The sequence below is a fragment of the Peromyscus leucopus genome, chromosome 12, assembly GCF_004664715.2.
Source record: "Peromyscus leucopus breed LL Stock chromosome 12, UCI_PerLeu_2.1, whole genome shotgun sequence".
NCBI lineage: Eukaryota > Metazoa > Chordata > Mammalia > Rodentia > Cricetidae > Peromyscus > Peromyscus leucopus.
This window is the reverse complement of record NC_051073.1, coordinates 7,145,510-7,171,295: the sequence shown is the minus strand read 5'-3', so window position 1 is coordinate 7,171,295 and position 25,786 is coordinate 7,145,510. Positions and strand designations below refer to the sequence as shown.

The 25,786-nt window shown below is 50.5% G+C and overlaps 1 protein-coding gene across 2 annotated transcripts; it reads left to right on the top strand.

The window, feature by feature from the left end:
- The first annotated feature begins 685 nt into the window (after window positions 1-685).
- Ifngr2 (interferon gamma receptor 2) lies at window positions 686-23,136 on the top strand. 2 transcript variants are annotated; one of them, XM_028877107.2, is made up of 7 exons: window positions 686-840; window positions 8,822-8,954; window positions 15,155-15,351; window positions 18,432-18,574; window positions 19,945-20,107; window positions 20,945-21,096; window positions 22,492-23,136. In XM_028877107.2, exons 1-7 carry the CDS (start codon window positions 771-773, stop codon window positions 22,624-22,626), a joined length of 993 nt encoding a protein of 330 aa, XP_028732940.1. In that variant the 5' UTR covers window positions 686-770; the 3' UTR covers window positions 22,627-23,136. The 2 variants fall into 2 exon arrangements, with proteins under 2 accessions (XP_028732940.1, XP_028732939.1); XM_028877106.2 differs by having other exon boundaries at window positions 687-840; window positions 15,152-15,351.
- Window positions 23,137-25,786: the final 2,650 nt, after the last annotated feature.

Sequence of the window (25,786 nt, the reverse complement as noted above, 5' to 3'; positions counted from 1 at the left end):
AACCTCTGAGCCATCTCAAGAGGATGTGGGCTCGGAGGACCCTTTTCTTTGACTCCTCGGTCTCCATCTACCCATCCCCTTTTGTCGCCCCTTCCTGGTGGCTGAGCTGGAGGATGGAGCGGGTGCAAACTTCTCTACCAACAGACTTGCCCCTGAGAAAGGCTCAGGCCGGGAGCCTGTGCCTGCCCCTCTCGGGGGTCACTTCCTCTTACAGCATCACAACCACATAAGGCCAAAACCCACAGAGTATTAAGCAATGAATCAAGTTCCTCTACCTTTCCTCCCCCTCCTCTGTGTCACCATGTCCCAGCGGGTCCTCTCTCTACTCTACCCCTAAATAACCCTCTGCTCAAAAGAGTCCAAAGCTTAGCCTGTACTGCTGGACCAGGAAAGAGAACAGAATAACGAGTAAATGGACAGCTCCTCAAGTTTTGGGTGACGGGAGGCAGAAGTTGGGGTGGGGTTGGGGCTTGGGTGTCCCCGGGTCTCTCCAGAAGGATGGTCCCAGCGGTCCCTGGCTAGGCTTGGAGGTCGGCTCGGCTGGGTGCGGCCGGGGCCACCGCGGCAGGGTGCTGGGCTGCCCGGACCGTAGTTCCCGGGAACGCCAGGGAAAGTCCCTCGGGTAGGGCGGGGGCGGGACGCGGGCGGGGCGGGGCGGCTCTGCGGCCCGGCTGGGAAGAGGCGGGCGCTGCGCTGCGCTGCGCTCGCCATGGCCGCCGCGGTACGGGTCTGAGCGGCGTCCACCCCCGCGGTCCCGGGCCGCCCGGGCCATGCGGCCTCCGCCGCTGTGGCTGCTGTCGCTGCTGCTCGGTGGCCTCGGCGCCGCTGCGCCCCCGCCAGGTAAGCGCAGCCCCGGATCCCCGTCTCCGAGGGTGTCGCGTCCACGCGTGGGTGCCGCCGGGAGCCTGCACCCGGCCGGCGCAGGGTCGAGGGGTCGGGGGGAGGTCTGCAGCGGTTCCCGATCGGCCCGGGCCCGCGATCGGGCGGTGGGTGGGCTGACCCCGAGGATTCTGCTGGAGGGAGCTGCCGTGAGGGTGGCGGGGACCGGGGGGAATTCCAGGCCTGGCGCTGGAAAGCGGGAGGAGGTCTCCGTCTTTGTTGGCTGCTTGGTGCCAGGGGGATCAGCTGAAGGGCAAGGACCAGCGTTTGCTTTGGGCGGCCTATAAAATCCTGGTACTCAGTTTCTCGGGGTCTTACAAATGAGGAGCAGACATGCCCGTGTCCCCTCCGGCGTCTGAGGACAGGGGATCCGCTGAGCCACACTTTGATTTCCAACTCTGCCCGGTTCCACCTAGACAGCCCTTTCTTTACCTGGGCTTAACTTCGGTCACTTCCTTGACTATATTTATGACCCGGTAATCAAAACCGATGAAAGAAGACCTCAGTGACCTAGAGCATTCTGTGTATTTGTTTATGTTTTTCTGGATTCTTTCCCATGCAGAGAGAGTATCAAAGCTTAGGTAGCTGGAGTCTACAGTGAGTGTATGGTGCGCGCAGAACTGAGGATGAGAAAGGAGGGTCCTTAAGCTTCCGGGCCAGTTTGGGCCACTCCCAGCCAGTCCTGCTTTTGTTTTTTGTTTTTGTGGTTGTTGTTGGGTTTTGTTGTTGTTGTTGTTGCTTTAGTTTGGCCATTAGTTAAATAATTTCATGAATTAGGAAGTTCCCTTCCTTTGAAGGCGTCTCTGAGGGCTTGGTCCTTCTTTCAGCATCCCTAGCTAAGGCCCTTAAGTTCCCAGTCTCCTTAAGGGCAGAGGTTCTCACAGAGGGATGCGCCCGGTTAACTTCTTCTCATGGAGAAATGGTTTAAACCCTGGCTGATGTTCCCCAATTTTGCCTTGAGCAATCTCTGCCTGCCCCTCCCTCAGTCTCCTTTGGGAAAGGGCCTGTGGTTGTCAAGCTGGGGATAGACAGGTGGTGGTCCTTGGTTTCAGGGCTGCAGAAGGTGTCTGTGAACTGTTTGTAACTCACCTGCTGTGAGTCCAGAGGTTGACAGACATATTTAGAAACTTTACAACTGACTTCGTGGGGCGCGGCCATTTTTCCAATGATTAACTTTTATTCCACAAAAGTTTTGCTCTGTAGCTCCTTGACAACAAACTGGATCCTTAGGTCTCTTGAAAGTGGTGCAAATCCCTTGGTGCCAATCTCCTAGACTCTCGTACCACCCTTTTAACAAGCAACAATTTGAAAGTTTCATACTTTATTGTAAAAACAAAACAAAACAAAAACCTGAGATATTAAACAAGAAGAAAGGGGCAGTGGTGGCACGCACCTTTAATCCCAGCACCCAAGGGGCAGAGGTGGGTGGATCTCTGAGTTTGAGAGTTTGAGACCAGCTTGGTCTACAGAGTGAGTTCCAGGTCAGTCAGGGCTACACAGAGAAAAACCTTCCCCAGAACTTTTTAGGCACAATGCAGAGTTAACAGTGATCATGTGGCCAGCAGGTACTGGGAAGAGTCCCATGCTGTTCCATAGGTGCTGGGATTTATTTATTTATTATGTATACAGTGTTCATGTAGGCTAATAGATGGTTGTGAGCCACCATGTGGTTGCTGGTAATTGAACTCAGGACCTTTGGAAGAGCAGCCAGTGCTCTTAACCACTGAGCCATCTCTCCAGCCCCCAGAAACAAGACTTTGAAAGGAAAGTTTATAATATCAAGCCCTTCCAGTAGGTTCAAGGGTAGCATAAAAATACTGGACCCCAAACTGTCTGTGATTACTCTCTGTGGTTTTGTTAATTGGCAGCTCTTTGCCCTGGATCGGAAAAAAAAAAAAAGGGACAACATCTTTAGTTACTTAATCACCTACTCTGAAGAATCAGGGCCTCCACTTGTACTCTGGATTGGCCTCTCGTGTGTGTGTGTGTGTGTGTGTGTGTGTGTGTGTGTGTGTGTGTGTGTGTAGTGTAAGGATTTCATTGCCATCGTTTTCAAGCTTGAAGGAATAAGTGTCCAAACTTGTAGTTAGCGTAGACACCACTGACAGGACAGGAAGTCCCAGACGACCTAGAAGCCTTTGGAAATGAATGGGCGTTAGGGAGTCTCCTGTCTGAGCACTGTCTCTGCAGGTGAAACTGTCTGTAGCTGGATAACTGATCATCCCAGCTCCCATTTCTTGAGACAAACTGCTAAGCTTTGTGTGCATTTTCTCTATTTTCAACCGTTCTTTTGAGGTAGGTAACCTTTGTATTTTACTCCCAGGAAGAGACAAATGATCTAAGGGGAAAGGAAAAAAAAATAAGCAAGCAAAAACAAAACAAACAAAAAACCTTGCTACTGGGGATTTACTAAAAAGATTAACTTCCTGGTTAAGGCTGAGGACTGTTTCTTTACCTGTCCCATTTCAGGGGCGGGAGGTGAGATCCTTGGCATTAGTTATGTATGATTCATGTGAAGTTGACCAAGAGGCAGAGAGGGCAAGACTAGAACCAGGGTGTGGGTCTAAGGTTCAAAGACCAGTCTCTGCTGACTTACTCCCCAGTCAGGTCCTACACTTACAGGCTACCCAGCCCTGTGATAGCATGCCATGCTGGAGACCCTGGACGGACGCAAAGCGTGAGCCTGTGGGGGGCGTCTTGGCCCCAACAAAAGCTCTTGCTCTCGGTGGTGCTGACAAAGGCATCCAGGGAACAGAAGGAAGCTTATGGATGGATGGATGGAGGGCCTCCTCTGGAATCCTGCTAGTCCCCAGCCTTGGTTTCCTTATAAAGAATGACACTCCTTCCCATAGAATTGTGAGAGGCAAACCCAAGATCATAAGTGAAAGTCGGGCTGAAGACACGGCTCAGCCGATAAGAGCTCCTGCAGAGGATGGGGTTCAGCTCCCTGCACCCGCGTCAGGCAGTTCACAGCCACCAGTTCCAGGGGATCGGGTGCCCTCCATGGGCGCCTGCAAACACAGGATACACATAGCCATACACAGGCACACTCACATACACATAAATAAAGACAATAAATAAAATCTTTAAAAAAAAATAAGTGAAAGGCAAAACCAGACAGCAGTCTCATTATTTTAAAGATGTGATTATTTTCCGTTTTATGGTGTCATGTTTTGGACATGGCTGCTTGCTGCCAAGCCTGGTGACTTGACTGTGATATCTAGGACCTACATGGTAGCAGGAGAGCCGGCTTCCACAAGTCCTCTCTCCTCTCCCCCGCAACTAATTAATTAATTAATGATGTCTTTTTTAAGATTATAAGAACAGGCTGGTTCCTGGTTCCCCATAGGTATGGAGGTCGTGAGCTGGTTCCTGAGACATATTTGCAGCTGGTGGCCTCAGGCTGGCACAATATTCAATGGCTCTGTCCTGTCACGGCCAGATCAGCATGCTTCTTCCCCAAGAAGCCTGTGTCCTGTGACTGTCCGGTTACATAAAAAGGGGCAGGTCCCTAGACACATGATCTTAAAACAGGGACACTATTTTGGCATGTCTGGGTTATGTCCTGTGTCACATGGGAGACTGTTTCAGCAGAATCTAGCCAAGGTAAGAGAACCGATTCTGCCACTTGCGGCTCCTAGGACCATGACCTTGGCCCCTGAAACACCTGCCTTGCTCTGACCGGCAGGACTATAGGATAATGTTTCTGGTCTCAAGCCACCAAGTTGGTGGCCATATGCTGCAGCAACAATAGGAAACCAACATGGTCCCCGTGGGTGGATGCCAGGGCTTCAAAGACACTGGTAAGGCTCCCAGACCCTAGGAGGGTGAACAAAGCTCCACTCTGCCTACCTTCCCCATGCGCCTGCAGTCACTGAGTCACGGAGCGCTGTGGTATAAAGAGATAAGCAGGGTGTAGTCTGTGTGAGCCTGCCCTCTGCGCCTCAGCCACGGGTCCTTCCATCCTGCCTCCCTGCCCCACCCCTGTGATGTGCTTGGGCTCCAGACACTCGAGACTTCATAGATACTTAAGAATAGGTCAGCCAGGTTGGGGATGCAGCCACACATACGATCCGGCTGCCAGTGGCAGCCTTTTCCGCATGCCTTCCCCATTAGGATGGCGTGAAATCCCCTGGAACCATGAGCCACATTCTGTCAGATAGTTCGGTTACAGTGACTCAAAAGAAACTAACACACGTCTTTGGGAGCCTCCAGAGAAGTCTCTAGCCCAGAATTGTCACCCCCGCCCTGGCCTGTGAGGTGAGACAAACCATGGGCTCAAACACAAAGCAAGCAAGGAAGAGAGTCTGGGTCTTGCGTGGGGTTCCAAAGGGGAGAATGCAATGCTCGCTCACGCATCTGTGCCTGCTGCTCCAGGGCCCTCGGGAAAACACCCCCAAGCCCGGCAACACCTCACCTTCTCAAAGTGCATGCTCTAGTGCTGAGGGGAGACTGACAGACGGCTGCCAGCAACCAAATGAACAGATCTTGGAGCGCACTGGTGGGACACACCTTTGCATCCAAAGAACTCACTCCTTCCCAGGAGGACTGTATTAACAGTGCGCTGTGAAGTCGGGAGTGGGGGGGAGGGGTGTTGGTGGCTCAGCCTTTAATCCCAGCGCTCCCGCAGATCTCTGAGTTGGAGGCCAGCCTAAGACAACGGCGGCAGCAGAGGAGCCCAGGCTATCCAGTCCTAAAGTCTGTGCTTCTGACCTCCCCAGTGTGAAGGACTCAGGTGTGAATTGAGCTTTGGAGGGAAAACACAGCAAGAGCTGAGGGCAGGTTTGCAGGTTTACACACACACACACACACACACACCCGGCTCTGGACTTGTTACAGGAGGAGGTCGCTCTGCTGAGGCAGTGGCTGAGCAGACCAGGAGGAGGAGGCCTGCTGGAGAAGGAACAGCAGAACTAGGTCCCAAGTTCAGTGGGCTGAGTGTTTCCCAGGGGCAGGGGAGCTGGAGTGGAGAGGATGGAGTTCAAGGATGGGCCCTCCAGAGTGTCTCTGGCTGCACTCTCCCTCATATCTGCAACAAAAACCTTCCCCTCCACCATACCTTGGTGCACCAAGTGAGAAGAGAAAGAAAGGGAGAGAGCAAGAGAGGAAGACAAGAGAGGTCAAGGAGGGCGCACGGCGTGAATGGCCGGGTTCTATAAGGATGAGAAGTGGGGCGGGGAGCCCATGAGCTGGAGAAGTTTAGGGTAGGGGTGGGTGAGAAGAGCTGAGAGGAGCCCCAGGTACTGAGTGTGCCTGGCGGCCAGCAGACGCTTTGGCATGCCAATAGACACTACAGTTAGCAGTTTGTCCTGAGTTCCTTTTGGACCTGAGAACAGGATGTCTTTGCTCTCCCACGTTGGGTAAAGTTCCTTCTAACTGGGATCCCTTGATCTTCCTTTTCCTAGATGGGTGTTTAGATTGGGAAGATAGGGTCCCAGGAGAAGGAGAAATATTCCTCTGGTTCCTCCAAAGATGTGAGAGTTGGTGAAGGGAAGGTATGGCAGGCAGAATAATGTGGTTTGAAAGAGGGCCAGGAACCTTATGCAGGGACTCTTGACTCAATCTGGGAGGAGGGGACTGGACCTGCCTGGACTGAGTCTATCAGGTTGACCCCAGTCCTGGGGGGGTGGGGGGAGGGCTTTGCCCTGGAGGAGGTGGGAATGGGGGGTGGACTGAGGGTAAGGGGAGGGGGTGGGAGGGGGGAGAACAGGGGAACCCGTGGCTGATATGCAGAACTGAATGGTATTGTAAAATAAAATAAAAGGAAAAAAAGAAAAAAAACAACGAAAGAAAGAAAGAAAGAAAGAAAGAAAGAAAGAAAGAAAGAAAGAAAGAAAGAAAGAAAGAAAGAAAGAAAGAAAGAAAGAAAGAAAGAAAAGAAAAGGAAGAAGGCCAGGCACGAATCCCTGGACTTTGGGAATACATGACCTGAAATGACGAAAGGGGCATTTCAGGGATGACTGAGCTGAAGAAGATCCCGAGGTGGGGAGATGATCCTGGATTCTGAGCTACACAGACTCGGGGTCCTTGAAAGATGTAAGAAGGAGCCAGGAAAGAGAACGGAGAGGCGAGGCGGGTGACACAGAGTGACTTGGCCCAGCACCACCAGAGAAAGGGGCCGCCAGCCAGAGTGCAAATAGCTTCCAGCGCTCTGCAAAGGGAGGAACCAGAGTTTTCTCTTGGCATCTCCAGAAGGAACAGGCAGGGCTCTGCTGCCACCTCCATCCTGGGCCTGTTGCACACCTCTGGCCTCCAGAATGATGATAAATGGTACATATGATAAAATGATAAATGGTAGGTGACATCTGGGTTGTTGAAAGCTCTTGCATTTGAGGCGATATGCTACAGCCATGACAGAACCCCCATGCAGGCAGGAAAAAAAAAGTGTGTCTCTCAGATTCTTGATGGGCGCTTGGCTTCGGCCAAGCCTCAGCTCATGGGTGCCATGCAGGCAGATCGCTGGCCATCTGCTCAGTTTGAGAATCAGCCTCAGCGAGCTGAGCGGACCTGCCCTCTGCTACGCTGCCTCGCCCGTCTGACCTTGGTGAAGGTTCTCCTGCGGCCCTGTGTGGTTGGGCAGCAGTGTTGGAAGAAGAGCCAGGGTGAGAGCAGCCAGAGCTCGCCGAGGTGGAGAGGCCGGGCATTCTGTGAATAGACAGGCGGCGGCCGCAGCCTGGTGGTGGGAAGGGTGGGGTGGGGTGGGGAGGTCGGCTCTGGAGGCTCCTCTGCATCCTTCTTCGGGCTCGCTCAGAAGAGCTTTCAGAAAACATGTGGTTTGAATTTCCTGCTTTGAATTCTGGAGCAGCATGTTTTTCTTTCCACCTTCTGAATATTTCTCATTAATCTTGCGATCAGAGAAAGTGTTATCATGATGTCTCTTTAGAGAGAAGGTTCCAGTGTTCTCAGTCGCTAGTCCCACCTACAGAGTATCTCTCTGACAGGATGGGTTGGAACTGGTTTATTTCAGGTCACCCTGAGAGGGGGACCCTGTTACATCGAGGGGATGCTGTAATTTTGTCAGTTGTGGCTCTCAAAGCTGGGAGGTGGCACATTTCCTCACCTGTGGTATGGAACTTGGTATTCAGCACACTATGCCGGCGCTCGGTGATGAGTGCTGAGGGTCTTGGAGGAGCAGATGATGTCACATGCCTTTGGGAGCTGCCTGTCTGATTTGGGGCGTCTGCATCCCCACATACATGCAGGGTCATCTTGGTACCCTACCTGGGCCAATTAGATCCTTCCTGACAGAATCTTTACTCCAGCTCTGTGGGGTGTTCTCTTACTGCTTAGGGTTAGGGTTATTCCTGTAGAAAAATGAAGACTGGGGCCGCTCAGAGTGAAGAGCAGTCACAGAGGGTAAATCTGAGATCGCGGTGGAGCCAGGCTGGGTCCCACCACCCGCTCTAGCCAGCTGGAGCCCACAGGTGGAGGTGTGGCTTCAAACCTCTCCTACTGTCCACAGTGGCATCCTCACAATCAGAGCCTGGGGTGTGCCAGGAGAGCCGGCCCTCCCATTCCTGAACTGTGCCAAGAGCTGTGTTGAATAAATGCCTTTGATAACATGCCCTGAAATGTTTTGTGATTGAGCATTCACTTCTGAAATCTCCCCCTTCTCTCCCTGCCTCTCCCCCTCACGGTCCCTGTCTGCCCATTCCCCCTCTTATTCCCTGTTCACCCCATCCCCCTCATTCCCATCTGCCCCATCCCCCCTCATTATCTATCTGCCCCCCCCCTCATTCCCATCTGCCCCATCCCCCTCATTCCCTGTTCACCCCTCCCGCATCCCCTATCTGCCCCATCCCCCCTCATTACCTATCTGCCCCTCCCCCTTCCCGATCTGCCCCCTCCCCACTCCCTATCTGCCCCACCCCCCTCATTACCTATCTGCCCCCTCCCCCTTCCCGATCTGCCCCATGCCCCCCCCTTCCCTATTCCTCTCAAGACCCCGTCCCCCAGCTTGCCGCCCCTCAGAACCTGGAGCTTCACCTGTACAACGACGAGCAGATTCTCAGTTGGGAGCCGTCACCCCCCAGCAACGACCTGAGACCAGTGGTCTACCAGGTGCAGTATAAATAGTAAGTGGACGGATGTTCTGTGGGCGTCCTTGCTGGGACCTGCTGGGGATGGGGGGGGGCAGCTGGAACCGTGGAGGCTGCAGGGCTGTGAAGAGACCTGTGGGTGGCAGGCATCTCTCTTGGACAGAGATCTCATGACCTCCCACCCACCAGAGGCCCGTCTGGCTGCCAGGTAACCTCCTTTAGTGGTGAAAGTTAATCCCTTTGTTCCATTCAACAGTAAGAGTTGACTTCCGCCTAGGAAAGGAAAGGGGGCAGCTTTCAGGTTTAAAACCTCAACGTCCAAATTGAGCCTACTGAGGAATTTATTCGGCAGACTACAATGGGTTCTCGGTTTCTCACTTGGTTTTCTGTTTTGAATCATGTATTGTTCTCTCCCTTTGTTCTGCCTCTCACCTTTCTGTGTTTCTCCACTGCCGGCCACAGCTTGGTTTGCAACGTACGAGCTACGCATGGAAGGAGTGTGCGCAGTGGTTTGGTTTTGTTTTGTCCTAGAAGCTAATTGGGGATCAAGGTGAAGTCACTGGGCGCTGTTAACTTGCTTGTTTTGAGACAAGCATTCTTGTTTTGCTCTTGTAGTCCTGGAACTAGAGATCCTCCTGCCTCAGCCTCCCAGGCAACTGGGATTCTAGGCCCATGCCACTGTGCTCAGCATACCGAACTTTGCTAAAAAGGCTTCCAAGAGCTTCATGTTGTTTGATTCTAGGTTTTTGTTTGTTTTGTGTGTGTTGTGTGTGTGTGTGTGTGTGTGTGTGTGTGTGTGTGTACACATGCATGTGTATGTTGTAGCAGGAATCTTAAAAGTTCTTATTAATAAAATCAAACCTGAGGTCAGTTATTGGGGTCCATGCTGGTAGATCAGAGAGACAGAACAAGCCACAGCTATCTCACCTCGCCGGATCCTCATCTGGTCTTGTCTCCTCAGACTGGAGGCCTCTGAGTCCTCATCTGGAATGGTCTCAGCTGAATTACTGCTCAAAAGCCTGAAGCTTAACCAGCCAAATGCTTAACCAGCCAAATGCTTCTAGTTTCTGGTCCTCACGCCTTATATATCTTTCTGCTTTCTACCACCACTCCCTGGGATTAAAGGCTGGCTTTCTGGGATTAAAGGCGTGTGTCACCATGCTTGGCTTTTTCCAATGTGGCCTTGAACTCACAGAGATCCAGAGGGATTTCTATCTCTGGAATGCTAGGATTAAAGGTGTGAGTGCCACCATTTTCTAGCCTTTGTATTTAGTGGCTGTCTGTTCTCTGACCCCAGATAAATTTATTAGAGTACACAATATTTTGGGGAACACAATACCACCACAGTATGTGTGTGTGAAAATGTGTGCGTGTGAGTGTGTGCACTCGTATGCATATGTGTGTTGTGTGTGTGGTGTGTGTGTACACATGCATGTGTATGTGTGTGTGAAAATGTGTGCGTGTGTACCGCATATGTGAGAGAGAGTGTGTGTGTGTGTGTGTGTGTGTGTGTGTGTGTGTAGGCATATGGAGGCCAGGTTGTATGTCCAAGTACCTTCCTTAGTCCTGCTCTCCCTTATTTTTTTGAGGCAGAGTCTCTCATTGAACCTGGAGCTCTCTGATTGGGCTAGATTGGCTGGCCAGGGATCTGCCCCTGTCTCTGCCCATCTCTCTTCCCCACTGCACTGGGGGTTCACAGGTTCACTTGGGTACTCAGGGTCTGAACCTAGGCCTGTGAGCTGTCAGCTGAATGGTGGCCATTTCCCCAGCCCCCTCCCTTCCTTCCTTTCTTTTGCTGAACGTTTTACAGCCTTTCATCAGGGGTTGAGGTTGGTGTTAGTACAAGAAGCATGGGTTGCTTTTAGGACAGTCACAGTAGCAAAGCCAAATCTACAGGAAACACTGTGGGAGATTTTAAAGTTAAATAGTAGGTCACAGGGGTGGGGCACGATAGCTGGAGCAGAGCCAGCGATCTCTGTAGTTCGAGCAGCTTACAAGTGAGCCAGAAAACAAAGTACAAAAAATGTCTGAAAAAAAAAAAAAAAAAAAAAATAGTAGGTCACAGATAGCAGCGTCCAGGCTGTATGGCCTTAGTGTCTCATCTTAAGAAACCAAACAAACATTAGTAGCCAACATTATAGAAATGGAGGTTTGGCTGTAACAACAACAACAACAACAAGAAGCATGCTGTCCCCTCATGGTCCTGGAAGCCGGGGTCACAGCTTGCTGCCAGACTCACAGAGTCTGCTGTCTCAAGACATCGTTTCTTCTGATTGCTCTAGCACTACGTGTTCTTTGTAGGACCCCCAGGAGAGCGAGAATCGACGTAACCTGCTGTTCTCCGTGCAGAGTGAACATGCAAACCTAAGACCTAGCCTGGGGATGAGGGCCAGAGAGAAAACAAGGATAGCCAAGCATTCGTCAGACCCCGCGTCTTCTCAGGAGGAAGCATCCACAGGCACTTCTGGTTCCCATCACAACACTTCCGGCCCTCAGTCCTGAAAGCTGAGAGGGCTCACCAAGGGAGGAGTGTCCCGTTGTGTGAAATAAGGAAAAGAGTGGATGTTAAAGATTTGAGGGGTACTGACCCAGAGATGCCCTGTGTGGTAGAAAGAGGTCCCAAAAACATTTGCTTGGTGCTTACTGAGCACTGGGTACTTGTTTGAGTACTTTTCTTATATCTACTCAGTCTTCCCTATACCTCCAGGAAGCAGATACTGCAGTTGGGCCTTCTCTTAACAAAGAAAAAGAAGTGTGTGTGTGTGTGTGTGTGTGTGTGTGTGTGTATGTGTACATATAAACACAGATTTCTTATTATTTACTTTGGGTGTGCACTGAGGAGGCATGGATGCCACAACCCATGTGTGAGTCAGACGACAGCTTGCCAGAGTTAGTTCTATCCATCTACCCCATGGATCCTGGCGATGGGACTCAACCTAACAGGCTTGGCAGCAAGCGCCTCTTCCCCCAGTGGGCCAGCCGTCCACTGGCCTGACTCTTCTCTTCAAGATAAGGAGACTGAGAAACTGTGTTAAGAAATGAGAATTTGAGCAGGGCAGTGGTGGCGCACGCCTTTGATCCCAGCACTCAGGAGGCAGAGGAAGGCGGATCTCTGTGAGTTCAAGGCCAGCCTGGTCTACAGAGTGAGTTCCAGGACAGCCAGAGCTGCACAGAGAAACCTTGTCTGGGGGTCGGGGTTGGGGAGAAACTAGAATTTGCTACAGGGAATCTGTCTGACTGTTGCTTTAAAAAAAAAGATTTTCTAGGGGCTAGCAAAGTGGCTCAGACGGCAAACACTTGCTGCCAGGTTCAATCCCAGGTTCAAAACCCACTTAGAATACTGCAGGTATCTTCTGACCACACACACACACACACACACACACACACACACACACTCACACACCACACACACACACACACACACACTCACATGTGCATACACACACACACATACACACACACACAGACACAAATGAGTAAATACATGTAAGATTTTAAATAATAACTAAAAAACGAGTTTTCTAGCCAGGCGTAGTGACAGGTAACCGCAGTGCTCACACTTGGGAGCAGATGCATTGCAAATTCAAAGTCAGCCCGGATTTCACAGCAACACTGTGTCTCAAGAGAGTAAGTTAATCAAATAAAGAGCCAATGCGTATCTTCTGGGCTGTGGGCTCTGGTGGGACATGGTTTGACTTGCGTAAGGCCCAGGGGTTGATGCTACCCTGGTTTTATTTTTGTTGCTGTGATAAAACGCCCTGAGGAAAGCCACAGGGGAGCGTGGGTTTGCTGTAGTTCAGACACTGTCACAGCCGGGAGCGGCTCACGTCACACCCACATCTCATCACATCCATCAGAGGAAAGAATGCACACTGCTAGTGCTCATCTCACGGCTCCCTCTGACACAAACTCACCAGGACCCCCACTCCGGGAGCAGGGCCGCCCACAGTGTCACACACAGTCACGTGCCCTCACTGAGACTCTGCCCAGGAAAGTCTAGACTGTGTCAAGTTGGCAGCTAAAATTAACCATCACACACACAAAAAGTTAGGCCATTTCTGAAGCAGAAGTACGAAATGAGTCAGTGCAGGGGAGCCAGGACGCCTCGTCTGATTAATAAAGCTTAGACGGACTGATGTAGTGGGGTCCGGTGGTGAACGGTGCGCTTGAGATGTGTTCATTTCATTGTTCGTTTAAATGAAACAAAATCACCTTATTTTTACCTTCCGCGTGGATAGGGAATCCTTCCCTCAGAGCTCCTATTCCCCCATAAGTCTCTTTTCTGAGAGACATTTTTAAAATGTTGTTCTGAGATAGGGGCAAGGTTGGAAGACAGTCTGGGAGCTGGGGGGGGGGCAATGACAGAGCAGGAGTGCTCAATTCCCTGAGGAATCAGGGAGTGAGTGCTTTGAGATATAGGGCCTTTTCCTCCAAGTTCAACAGCTAGCAGAATGGGGTTGGAAGAATGGGGGTTAGAAGTCTTTAAGAAAGTACTCATTCTGGGCGGGGGTGCCTGCTGTTCATGATCCTTCTCTTCTTCCGCTCGGAGACCCTGGGATTAGATACGTGTGTGTGTGTGTGTGTGTGTGTGTGTGTGTGTGTGTGTGTGTGTGTGTGATGAGAAGCTCCCTTGGGCACCCTGGTCACCCATTTCAAAATGACAGACGTATAGACAACATGTCTGCCAGCTGATGAACGTATAGACGAAGTGTGCTCCCCCCATACAAAGGGATTTTTTTCCTTCCTTTTTTTCCTTGCTTCTTCCTCCCCCTTCCTAGTTTTGGAGAAAGAGTCTCCCTGTGTGTTGCAGACTGGTCTGAAACTCATCATGTAATCCAGGCTGACATAAGCCATGTGTCATGGCCTCTAGAAAACTACGATTCCTGGTGAGCGTCATCATAGCAGGCTCCAGTGGGAGTCTGGGGACAGAGGAAGGAAGAAAAAACTGATCGATGGGACCAGGGAGATAGTTCAGGGAGACAGAGCGTGCTGCCAAGCCTGAGGACCGGGGTTCAGTCCCTGGAACCCACACAGTGGAATAGAGAACTTCCAAGTTGTCCTCTGACTTCCACCTGTGTGCTGTGGCGCATACACACACAAGTAAATGTAACACGCACAGAACTGCATGGGGCTAGAGAGATAGCTATGGTTAGGAGTGCAGACGTTTGTTTGCCCAGCACCCGAGTGGCTGTATGTAACTCCAGTTCCAGGGGACCCAGTGCCCCCGCCTGCCTTCCTTGGGCTCCTGGATGGATGCAGGTGGGGTACATGAACACTCAAAGGCACATATGCATTCACATAAAAATAAAACACAAAAAAATTTTAAAAAAGAATTAATACATTCTGTAGCATGAATGGGCCTGTCATAGGTGTCCGAGTGGTATGGTTCCATTCAGAATGAGACAACCTGTTGAGACAGAGAGTACAACCGTTGTTGCCTGTGACCGGGGCAACAGGTTGAGGAAAAATGGAGAATTCCTATCAATGGATAATGTGGTGGTATTGTGTTCCCCGAAATATTGTGCACGCTAATAAACTTATCTGGGGTCAGAGACAGAACAGCCACAATATTAAACACAGAGGATAGGCAGTGGTAGCACACACCTTTAATCCTAGCATTCCAGAGGCAGAAATCCATGTGTTCAAAGATACAGCCAAGCATGGTGACTCATCACGCCTTTAATCCCAGAAATTGAGCCTTTAATCCCAGGGAGTGATGGTAGAAAACAGAAAGGTATATAAGGCGTGAGGACCAGAAACTAGCAGCATTTGGCTGGTTAAGCTTCAGGCTTTTGAGTAGCAGTTTAGCTGAGATTCATTCTGGATGAGGACTCAGAGGCTTCCAGTCTGAGGAAACAGGATCAGCTGAGAAGTTGGCCAGGTGAGGAAGCTGTAGCTTGTTCTGGTTCTCTGATCTTCCAGCTTCACCCCAATACTTGGCTCCAGGTTTGATTTTATTAATAAGAACTTTTAAGATTCCTGTTACAGGATGCCAGGTGGGGTTTTTTTTTGGAGGGGGGGGGAGTAGCAACATATTTTAAAATTGGTATAATAGTAGTTGGCTGTCCAAACACATCGTGTTGAATACATCAAAACAGGTATGGCATATGAATTAATTCTTAGCAAAGAGTTTTTGTACTTGACCTTTGCCAAAAGGAGAAATGATTGCCGCTTTTCTGTAGGAAACAGTATTTCTGGAGAATAGTGAATTGAAATCTTGTTTTCTTTCCTAGCAGTACAGGTTCTGGTTCTTGGAACGCGTTCAAAGGGGTGAATTGTACAGACATCACAGTGACGAGGTGTGACTTCACAGGAGGCGGCCGATTGAAGGGTTTCCCAGGCTTATACAGTGTTCTCCTGCGGGTTCGAGCCAGGCAAGGAGAGCGCACTTCCGACTGGGTCACCTCGACTAAGTTTGAACGCTACTGTAACGGTAAGAGAACTCGGGCAGAAAGCTTCACGGGCGCCAGGGAGACGGCTCTTGCACAGAACCAGGTTCCGTTTCTAGCACCCCCACTGGAGAGCTTCAACTCCAGCTCCAGGACATCAAACACCCTTTTCTGCCTTCTTGGGCAGCCACATACCACTCAGAGATAAATAAAATAAATATGTCTTTAAGAAGAAATGCTCTACAATGCCCAGGTTTTCTTGACACGCCTCGTTGGTGAGCAACGGTGAACCCGCCCTAGGTCTTGGCCCGCATCCTAAACAAGCCGAAGACAAACAGGGAGGGTTGTGAGAGACTGACCCCAGAGGCTGGTGCTAAAGGGATGTGATTGGCCACACCAGGCTCCAAATTTGACCTGCCCCCTTGTTACCGTAAATGATGTTTTCCTGGAAGACGGTTACACCCCTTTTTTGTTTGCTTTGCTGGGGTTCTGGAGAGCGGGGGCCTGATGCGTGCTGAACTGGTGCTGGCCTACTGAACCATGGTCCCCACCCATCTTACTGAGAGGGCACCCCCCTGTGTGCTGGGCGAGACGCTGGTGTGTCGGATCCTAGTCGCCCTTCCTGATCCAGCACAACTGATCTTATAATCGTATGATAGGAAGATTTTCACTCAGACTCCAACTGTGCCTGTCACGTGAGGTTTTCCGTGAATGTTGAACTGCAGGATGAACCAGTGTGTCTCGGGTACTCAGGAAGCAAACACCTCGGGTGCTGGGTCTGTCACAGTTCGGCCACGCCAGACGCTTCCTCGGTCTGTGGTTGGTTCACACACACTTGTGTCTTGACAAATAAATCCAAACAGCTAGGGGGATGGCTCAGTGGTTAAAGCTCTTGCTGAAGACCGAAGTTCGGATCCCGAGAAACCTACACAGTTACCAAGAGTATGGGTGCCCCTGCCTGTAATTCTAGCCCCTGAAGGCGGAGGTGGGATCCCCAGGTGGGGTCCCCAAAGGAAGCTGGCTAACAGTGAAGATGGTTAGAGTGATCAAGCATGAGTCCTGATATCAGCCTCCTGCTTCCACACACCACACACACACCACACACACCACACACACCACACACCACACACACACACACACACACACACACACACCACCACACACACACCATACACACACCACACACACCACACACACACCACACCACACACACACCACACACACATACACCACACCACACACACACCACACACACACGCACGCACGCATGCACACACACACACACACACCACACATAACACACACACACACACACTACACACACCATACACACACACACACACGCATACACACACACGCATACACACACACCACACACACCACACACACGCGCGCACGCACGCACGCGCACGCACACACCACACATAACACACACACACACACACACACACACCACACACCACATACACCATACACACACACACACACACACACACACACACACGCACGTACATACACAAAATCCAAGTATAAGACAATTAGAGATGTAACCACTGTCTAGATAGTTGATGCTGTAAGTTATAGTTATTTATTTGGGCTGGGTTGGGGTTTTGTTAGTTAGTTTGTTTGTTTTTTGGTTTTCGAGACAGAATTCTCTGTGTAACAGTCCTAGCTGTCCTGGAACTGTCTCAAACTCACAGAGATCCACCTGCCTCTGCCTTTTGAGTGCCGGGATCAAAGGGATCAAAAACCACCACGGCCTGGCTGGGCTAGGTTTATATTTTTTATTTTTTTAAGAGGTGAGATCCCAGTTAGCATGGCAGATTTTATTGTTACCATCATTACAACACAAAATGTAATAGAAATTTTAAAATTAAACTAAGCAAATAAATTTAACTAACTAAATAAAAAAAATCCTCACAATAATCCAGAACCATTAAAATGTCAGCTTATTAAAAAATGATCTGGGAGCCGGCCGGTGGTGGCGCACGCCTTTAATCCCAGCACTCGGAAGGCAGAGTCAGGCGGATCTCTGTGAGTTCGAGGCCAGCCTGGGCTACCAAGTGAGCTCCAGGAAAGGCGCAAAGCTACACAGAGAAACCCTGTCTCGAAAAACAAAAAAACAAAAAAACAAAAAAACAAAACAAAACAAAAAAATGATCTGGGGATAAGGGTGGCACATACCTTTAATCCCATGGCTTGGGAGGCCGAGACAGGCAGATCTCTGTGGGTTCAAGGCCAGCCTCGACTACACAGTGAGTTCCAGGACAGCTAGAGCCACACAGAGACCCTATCTCAAAAAACAGCAATGAAAGAAAACCTGAATGATAGAGTAAGTGTCATATTACAACCACACTTAATCCTTTCTACTCACACATACACACACACACACACACACACACACACACACACACACACACGTGGTCACTATAGACTAGGATCCTCATGTGAGGGAGAACATGCATTGTTTTTTCTTTCTGAGTTTGGGTCCCTCGCTTAATTTTATGCTTTCCAGATCCACTGATTACTCTGCAAATCTCAAGTCTTACACATCTTTTCCCACCCTGAATAAACACTTGACCTCTGGCTTAGCTTTGTGTCCCGTTTCTCTGGGATTCTGATGCCAGCTATGAATCTGGAAGCTTTGCTTGCTGTCAAGTGACCTCCGGCCGAGAAGCAGCATCTCAGCCGCACAGGCCTGAGTGCCTTGTGCAAGGCCCTGTCCCTGAGACGTGCTGCGTGCAGACTCTTGTGACCAGGCACGCCCCTCCCTGGTGGGAATCGGGAAACAACGTCCATGTAGTTCTGAAGGAAAGCGGCTCAGAGGGCCTTTCGGCAGGGGTGAATCCTGCACCAGCCACATGTGGTTTGGGGCCACAAGTGGGATCTGCAGGGCTTCCCTGCCACTTGGATATTGGCTTCTCAGCAAACAGCACGTTCAAAGCAGGCATCTGAGTGCAGCCCATTGCTTATAAAGGTATAACTGTGTGTGCACACAAACACGTAGAAGTATGTCGGGTAGACTATAGATAGACGGTGTGCGTATACATGGCGTATATGGGGTTATATTGAGTGTCTCTATGTCATTCATGAGTTTTTTTGTTTGTTTGTAATTCTATTCCAGTTACTGTTGGGCCTCCGAAAAACATCTCCGTGACCCCAGGAAAAGGTTCCCTCACCCTCCACTTCTCCCCTCCCTTTGATGTGGTGAAGGAGGCAGTGTTCGAGTATCGCGTCCGTTACTGGGAAAAAGCAGGAGCCCAGCAGGCAAGAACACTTCTCTCCTTCGTTTGGGCTTTCTTTTCTTTAGAGTTTCTGACTCAGAAGAAAGGCTTTGCACGTGACTCAGGAGACCAGGGTCCCCCGAGTCTCCTGGAGCTTGAGACCTGAGCCCGGCTGACTCTCCTTGCTAGCCTTGCTGTCCTGGGAGGGTCTGGCAGCCTTTGGTGCCGTCCATTCCCGTTGTCTGCTTCCGTTTCTAGGCTTTGCTGGTTCCTTGCCTATGGTGGGTTTGCCGTATCTGGGCTTTGAGGAGGTATAGGGACCTGTTGCCCTTCAAACCGTTTAGATAGTTAGGCCTTGCGGACGGCCATAGGTCTGTGATATCACTGCAGTTATGGTCGGGCCATAAAAACATGGGAGCGACCCCAGGACAAGCCTCCCTGGCATCGGCCTTTCCCTTTGACGGGACCACTTTTGATGTGGACTCCATGATCTGCGGTGCCATGTAAATGGTTTGAATGGTTTGCGAAAAGGCCACACACATGACTAGGTGGAGATCGCCTGAAACCCCCAGGGATTAATACTTCCAAGTATGAGAGGGCACACACGGGACATCACAGGCGCTTTGTTCAGTTTAAGCCAAGAGACAGATGTGGTCAGCAGGAAGGCTGACAGAGACATCAGATCCAAGGGACCTTGTCATTGGGTCCATTGGGTCCAGCCATCTCCGGAGGACATAAATACCTACGGTCACTTTGACCAAAACTATAAAGGGATCAGCAAGTTTCACCAGAAGCCATTTGGGAATTAAAGGAAAAACATCATAGGATGTTTTTCTCTGTTTTCTGACCCAAGACACAGATGTTTATTGTCTGTGTGTGAGGTATATGTATGTACACGTGTGAATGTGCACAGGTACACACATCCACACTTCTGTGTGTCAAGGACAGAAGTCAATGTCAGGTGACCTCCTCTGTTGCTGTCCACCTTATTTATTTTTGAGACAGGGTCTCTCTCTGCACCTGGAGTTCACCATTCAGCCACTGGGCTCCAAGGATCCACCTGTCTCTGCTCCCCCAATTCTGGGGATACGGCCAAATGCCAACATGCCTGATTTTTACATGGCTGCTGCTGATCTGAACTCAGCTCCTTGTGATTGATTACGCAGTGAACACTGCCCACTGACCCACCTCCCCAGCCCAATGTATTCATTTTATAGGAGACATTCTTAAACTAGAAATTAGAATCTGTTAAGTTCCGGTTGCTGCATGAGGCTCTGAGCGCTCACAGCCCTGTAATCTTGTTACCGTTCGTTTGTGCTCGCCGTGGATTTGAGGAGGCACTAGAAAGGCTAAAAGCCACTTGGCCCTGGCTGGCTGGCTGGCTGACCTGTGTGCCTGGTGCTGTCTACCCAGGTGAGAGGTCCTTTCAAGGAGAACTCCATTGTGTTGGATAATTTGAAGCCGTTGAGAGTATACTGTTTACAAACCGAGGCACAGCTGATTGTGAGAAAGAAAAATATCTGTCGACCTGGGCCTTCGTTAAGCGACGTATCGTGCCATGAAACAGCAGCGGAGGGTAAGACACACCTTCATTTACCCGCTATGGGGTGCGAAGGAACTTCTCCCCAAATAGTGAAGACGGGCGTACTGGGGGTGGGGGGCAGGTGGTAGGCGCAGAGAGACCCCGAAGCGCTTCCCTGGAAGTCTGATCGTGTTGAGGTCTGTAGCAGCAAGGGCTGCCATGACTAGGCTGAGTAGCCTCCACAACACCCGGGACCAGAAGTATGTCAGATTTGACGTTTCTTGTTTCGGATTTTAGTATATTTGCATACGCATAACGAGGTGTCTTAGGGATGCGTCCCAAGTCTGAACACAAAGTGTTCCCTTATGTTTTATAGAGACGCAATACAAATAGCCTGAAGGGGGTTTTATATAATATTTTTAGTATACTGATGTTTGGGAATTTTTTTATGGCATTTTTATTTACTGTGTGTGTGTGCGCGCGCGTGCGCGTGCAGTTGAGTGGCGGTCAGAGGACAGCTCTCCCGTCACCACATGGGTCTCCAGGGTCACACTGAGGTCTGTCAGGCTTAGGGACAAGCACCTTTCCTTGCTGAGCCGGCTCACTGCCCCAAGTGCACTGGTCCCCGAACTGTGGCCCATCACACGAATGCGGATGTGGAACTTTCCACTTGTGAGATCATGACAGGGCAGTTTTTTTATTTTGGAAGAGAATTTTTCAGATTTCACATTTTCAGATCGAAATTATTAATTTAAGTGCACGAGGCGAGGGCGGGAGAGAGAGGAGGCCCGTCGGTTTTACTGGGACACGAAGGTGGTCAAGCAGTGGGGGATGAAACATGGACTGCCATTTGTGTCTTGCTTACTTTTATGTCTTTTTTTTTTTTCTTAGCCTCCAGTCTGCATGTCATCCTGATCCCCTTGGGGATCTTTTCATTGCTAGTGGCGCTGACAGTGGCCTGCAGCTTCCTGTTCCTCAAATACCAAAGCCGGGCGAAATACTGGTTTCAAGCTCCCCCAAACATCCCGGAACAGATAAAGGAGGTCAGTGAGCAGATGCGTAAGCAGGCGACCGGGCGGGGCTCGGGTGCCCAAGAGCAGACGCTGGGGTTTAAGATGGTGTCGCTAGACGCTGGGCAGGGCGGCACACACCCGTGACCCCAGCACCCACCTTCCACAGGGCAGGCGAGAGCGGACCACACCCATGCATTCACACAGGATAAAGGGTAGAAAAATGAGTGTTGGATCACACGGGAGTCTGTGCAAACGCGTGGCACCCGTGCTGATGGGTTTAAAGACAGGTCCTGATGACCCCTGGCGTTTTCCTGGGCTCCTCCTGCCTCTCGGGGACAGCCCTCAGAGGAGCTGAGTCTGCGTTTACCACAGCCGTTTCTCTGGGGCAGGAATCTGAGGTTTTGATGCACTTGCTTGGGAAAGTGAAAAGTTGCCAAAGGTCGCTGGTGTTACGTGAGAACAGAGAACGGTTTCGCTTCTGTGGCCGGGGTTTCACGCATGCGTGTGACTCCTGCGCATGCGCGTGACTCCTGGTCCTCTTTTCTGTTGGCCGTTAGCATTGGATGTCTGTCTTTCAGCACATCTAAGCGCTGCAGGCAGAGCCTGGGTACAGCCAAGGACAAAAGGGGAAGCTCAGGGCTGTGGGACCTCTCTTCCTGTGAGGACCCGCACCCCACCCCAGCGTACCCCAGGGCTGTGGGCAAGCGGGAGGGGCTTTCACGGTCCTTAGGGATGTTCCCTGCTTGACCCCATCACAGCTGAATGAAAGCTTCCTTTTAGTGGGTGGGTGGGGGGTGCATGCTGTGTGTGGAAATCAGAGGACAACCTTCAGAAGCCAGTTCTTCCTTTCATCGTGTGGGTCCCAGGGTTCAAGGGCAGCCCATTAGGCTAGGCAGCAAGCACCCTTACCATCCAATGTTACATTTCTTAAATATTTTAAAGTTCACAATCCACCAAGTGTACACCGAGGACAGCCAGGAGTCCTACTTTTTCTGAGTCCTGACCTGCACAGCTTATATCAGATGAACATAGTTGGCCCTTAAGTCTCAGGCTGTTTGATTTGGTTTGGGTTGTTGACAGGTCTGGGGATGGAACCCAGCCCCTTGTGCTTGCTAGACAAGTACTCTTGCATGGGGCTCCACCCCAGGCCTGCCCCTGGAGCCGGGTTACAGGTGTGACCGAGATGAGGGGCAGAGCCAGGCGCATGCTGGAAATCGGGGCTGGGCGTGTGCCAGCGGCAGAGTGTGTGCTTACCATGCGCCAGCATCACCGCAGTAACAACAGAGCATTGTCATTGATGCTATTACTTCATTAGTCGACAGAGTTATACCTGAATGTAATATGACATCTCCAACTACAAGGAGAGACCTGGAGACCTGGCGTACGGAACTGTGTATAACGGTTTTGCCTTCTAACCTTTCCTAGTATTTAAAGGACCCAGATCAACCCATCTTAGAAGCCTTGGACAAGGACAGTTCCCCCAAGGATGATGCCTGGGACTCTGTGTCAATCATTTCCTCTCCAGAAAAGGAGCGAGATGATGTGCTGCAAACACTATGAGCCAGGGCACCGGTCCCTGTTTGCCGGGAGGATGAGGAGGAGGCCATTCTGCCTGGCCTCTGCGGGGACCACCAATGCCCCAAGGACTTCTGCCTCAGGGAGGCCGAAAGGCCTCGGGGAAGACGGTGTGTTGTTTGTTTTTTATGAGTTTTCTGGATCATACAAGTATCTAAAAGGATTCCACAGAAAAAATATCTCAGGAAAAAAAAAAAGGTTTCTCTTAACACTAAAAAGGCATATGATCACTTACTGTTAGCTGCCCTGGCGGCGAGAAACTGGGGCCCCCCTTCACTTTGGGAATGGTTGTCCCGGCCATCCCAGCCTGTCACAAAGAGGGTCCCGTCATGTCCCCTTCATGTCCAGTGTGATGGCTTCGTGTTTGCCAAGCATGGACATGGCCCACCCCTGCACCTCACACATAGCGGTGATTAATCCTGTAAATAGTGCCGTGATAATTTAAGTCAGGTTTTTTAAAGCTAGAAGTAAAGGATTGTATATTGAACTTTAAAAGTCTGTGAGTTTTTCTTCTTCGCCCTTTGCCCACCTTACCTTCCTTGCTTTGGCCATTTTCTACAAAGTATTGACTCTTGAGAAGTTTTAGCCAAGCGGTGGTGGCACACGCCTTTTATCCCAGCACTGGGGAGGCAGAGGCAGGCAGATCTATGTGAGTTTGAGGCCACTCTGATCTACATAATAAATTCCAGGAAGCCAGGGCTATGTAGAGAGACCCTCCATCAAAACAAGACAAAAAACAAAGACCAATTGTTTCTAAAACTTGGGTTTTCTTAAGTAACATTCAGTAGAGCTGCTGAGTCCTCAGGAGACCTCCACCAGAAAGAAGTTCCTACTGTCGTCACCGACGTCTTCAAAATCATGAGGGTATTTCCAGAGGTGCCATCAGCATGTGAGTCACAAATGAGTCACACTGTGTTGACCCAGTAAAGGGAGACAGACGGTCATCAACCATTGTCACCCACAAGCACGCACGAGCTGATGGCCGCTCTTGCTTGGCTTCCCAAAGGCGAATTTGAGACCCACCCATTCATACGATTTAACATTTAGGGAAGAATGTGCAGCTCGTCCCTCTGCCACACACGGTAGCACAGCGCCCATGTGGTCCTCTGTGAGGAGAAGCCCTGCCAACAGCCTTTGCTGGCAGTGAGAGGCGACTCCCAGACTCGGGCTGGTGAAACCTCTTAAACGTGTTGGCGGAGTCTCCTCATCCTGTTGGGCCGGGTACCTAGTAGGAAGCAGGTGCCTCTCTGACTAGGCATTTTCTACCTGGCCATCTTGGTGGTGGGGTGGGGGTAGGGGAGTTGAGGGTTAAAAGGACAGGACTGTGGCTCAGTAGTAGAGTGCTTGCCTAGCATGCTCAGGGCCCTGAGTTCCATTCCCAGCACTGCAAAAAGGAGGACAAAGGAGGCACCCCCCCCACAGCCCCCCAACATTTGGGTTTTAGTTCCAAATGTGGTCATGTTGACAACCAAGAATAGCCACCATAAACTGGCTTTGGGGTGGAATTGGTCTATTGTCCCGAGGCAGGAGGTTGAGGCCCAAAGGGTAGCCCGAATTGGCTAACGGTGGCAATGGAGCCAGAGGGGAACATGGAGCCCAAGGCCAGCGCGAACACCTTGTACAAGTTGGGAATGGGCTGCCCGAGCTTATTCTCCGAGGGAGGGGCTGCCCTGGACACACCATCTACTGAGAATTCAAACAGACGATAAATGGACATATTTGTTGTGGTTGGTTGGTTAGTTTTGGAGTCAGGGTCTTCCTGTGTAGCCCTGGCTGGTGTGGAACCATCTATGTGGAACACGCTGGCTGTGTGGATCAAGCTGGCTTTGACCTCACAGGGCATGCGCCACTATGCCCAGAAGAAACAGGCAGTTTTACAATGTAGTAGATCACCATTGTAGTGATCTACTCGGGTAGTTATTGACAATGATGTTGAGTAGGCCAATTAACAGTTTTAAGTCCTTTTTATTCATGGCCTGAGTAGGTTTGTGCCTCTGAGAAGTCTCTTGGGGTCCAAGCTCAGGGATGCAGAGTTTTTAAAGGCAAAAGCCCACCAAGACCATAACTCACATCTGAGTGAGATGAAGGCCAGGATGAAACGTTCATCCCTAGCAGGACCACAGTAACTGTTTTAGACATAACTTGCTTATTATTTTGGTTTTTACATCTGGACCTTGGTCAAGGCCACGGAAATCTCCGAGGCAGATGTGACAGCTGTGGGGAGGGAGGGAGGGGGCTGAGAACTGTCTGAGCAAGCCCAAAATGGAGTTGGAACAGGATGGTGTTCCCTTAGTCCTTTCACAGTTCCAGCTCAGCACATGTGGAACAGGCATGAGCCCTGCCTATTGAAAGACCAGAATATCGGAGTGGGAAAGATACCTCCCAAAGAAATGCCTGGCTCTGCCTTGTAAAATAAACAGCTAGTCAATAGGATGAATTCTTGAGCAAACTTGGAACTTTAATTTCAATCAAGAGAAGTACATCATCTATAAAGCATCCAGTAGGTCGCTGTCTTACTAGAGAGTAGTTATCACAGCTAAACTCACTCCCTGTTTTTCTACAGCTTGTGAGCCAACAACCATTTACACCTTCCTTCCTTTCCTTCTTCCTTCCTTCTCTTCCTTCCTTCCTTTCTTGTTTATTTATTTATTTATTTTTTTTTTTTTTTTTTTTTTTTTTTTTTTTTTTCGAGACAGGGTTTCTCTGTGTAGCTTTGCGCCTTTCTTGGAACTCACTTGGTAGCCCAGGCTGGCCTTGAACTCACAGCGATCCGCCTGCCTCTGCCTCCAAGTGCTGGGATTAAAGCGTGCGCCACCGCCGTCTATTTATTTATTTTTGAGACCGGGTTTCTCTGTGTAGCTTTGCGCCTTTCCTGGAACTCACTCTGTAGCCCAGGCTGGCCTCGAACTCACAGAGATCCGCCTGGCTCTGCCTCCCGAGTGCTGGGATTAAAGGCGTGCGCCACCACTGCCTGGCCCATTTTACATCTTTAAATAGTTGGAGAAGCAAGCAAGAGAGGGGCTGGAGAGACGGTCCAGCACTTTCGGGCTTGGTGCTCTTCCAGAGGGCCTGGGTTCGATTCCCAGCACCCACACCAAGTGGCTTGGAACCACATATAACTCCAGCTCCATCGGACGCCCTCTTC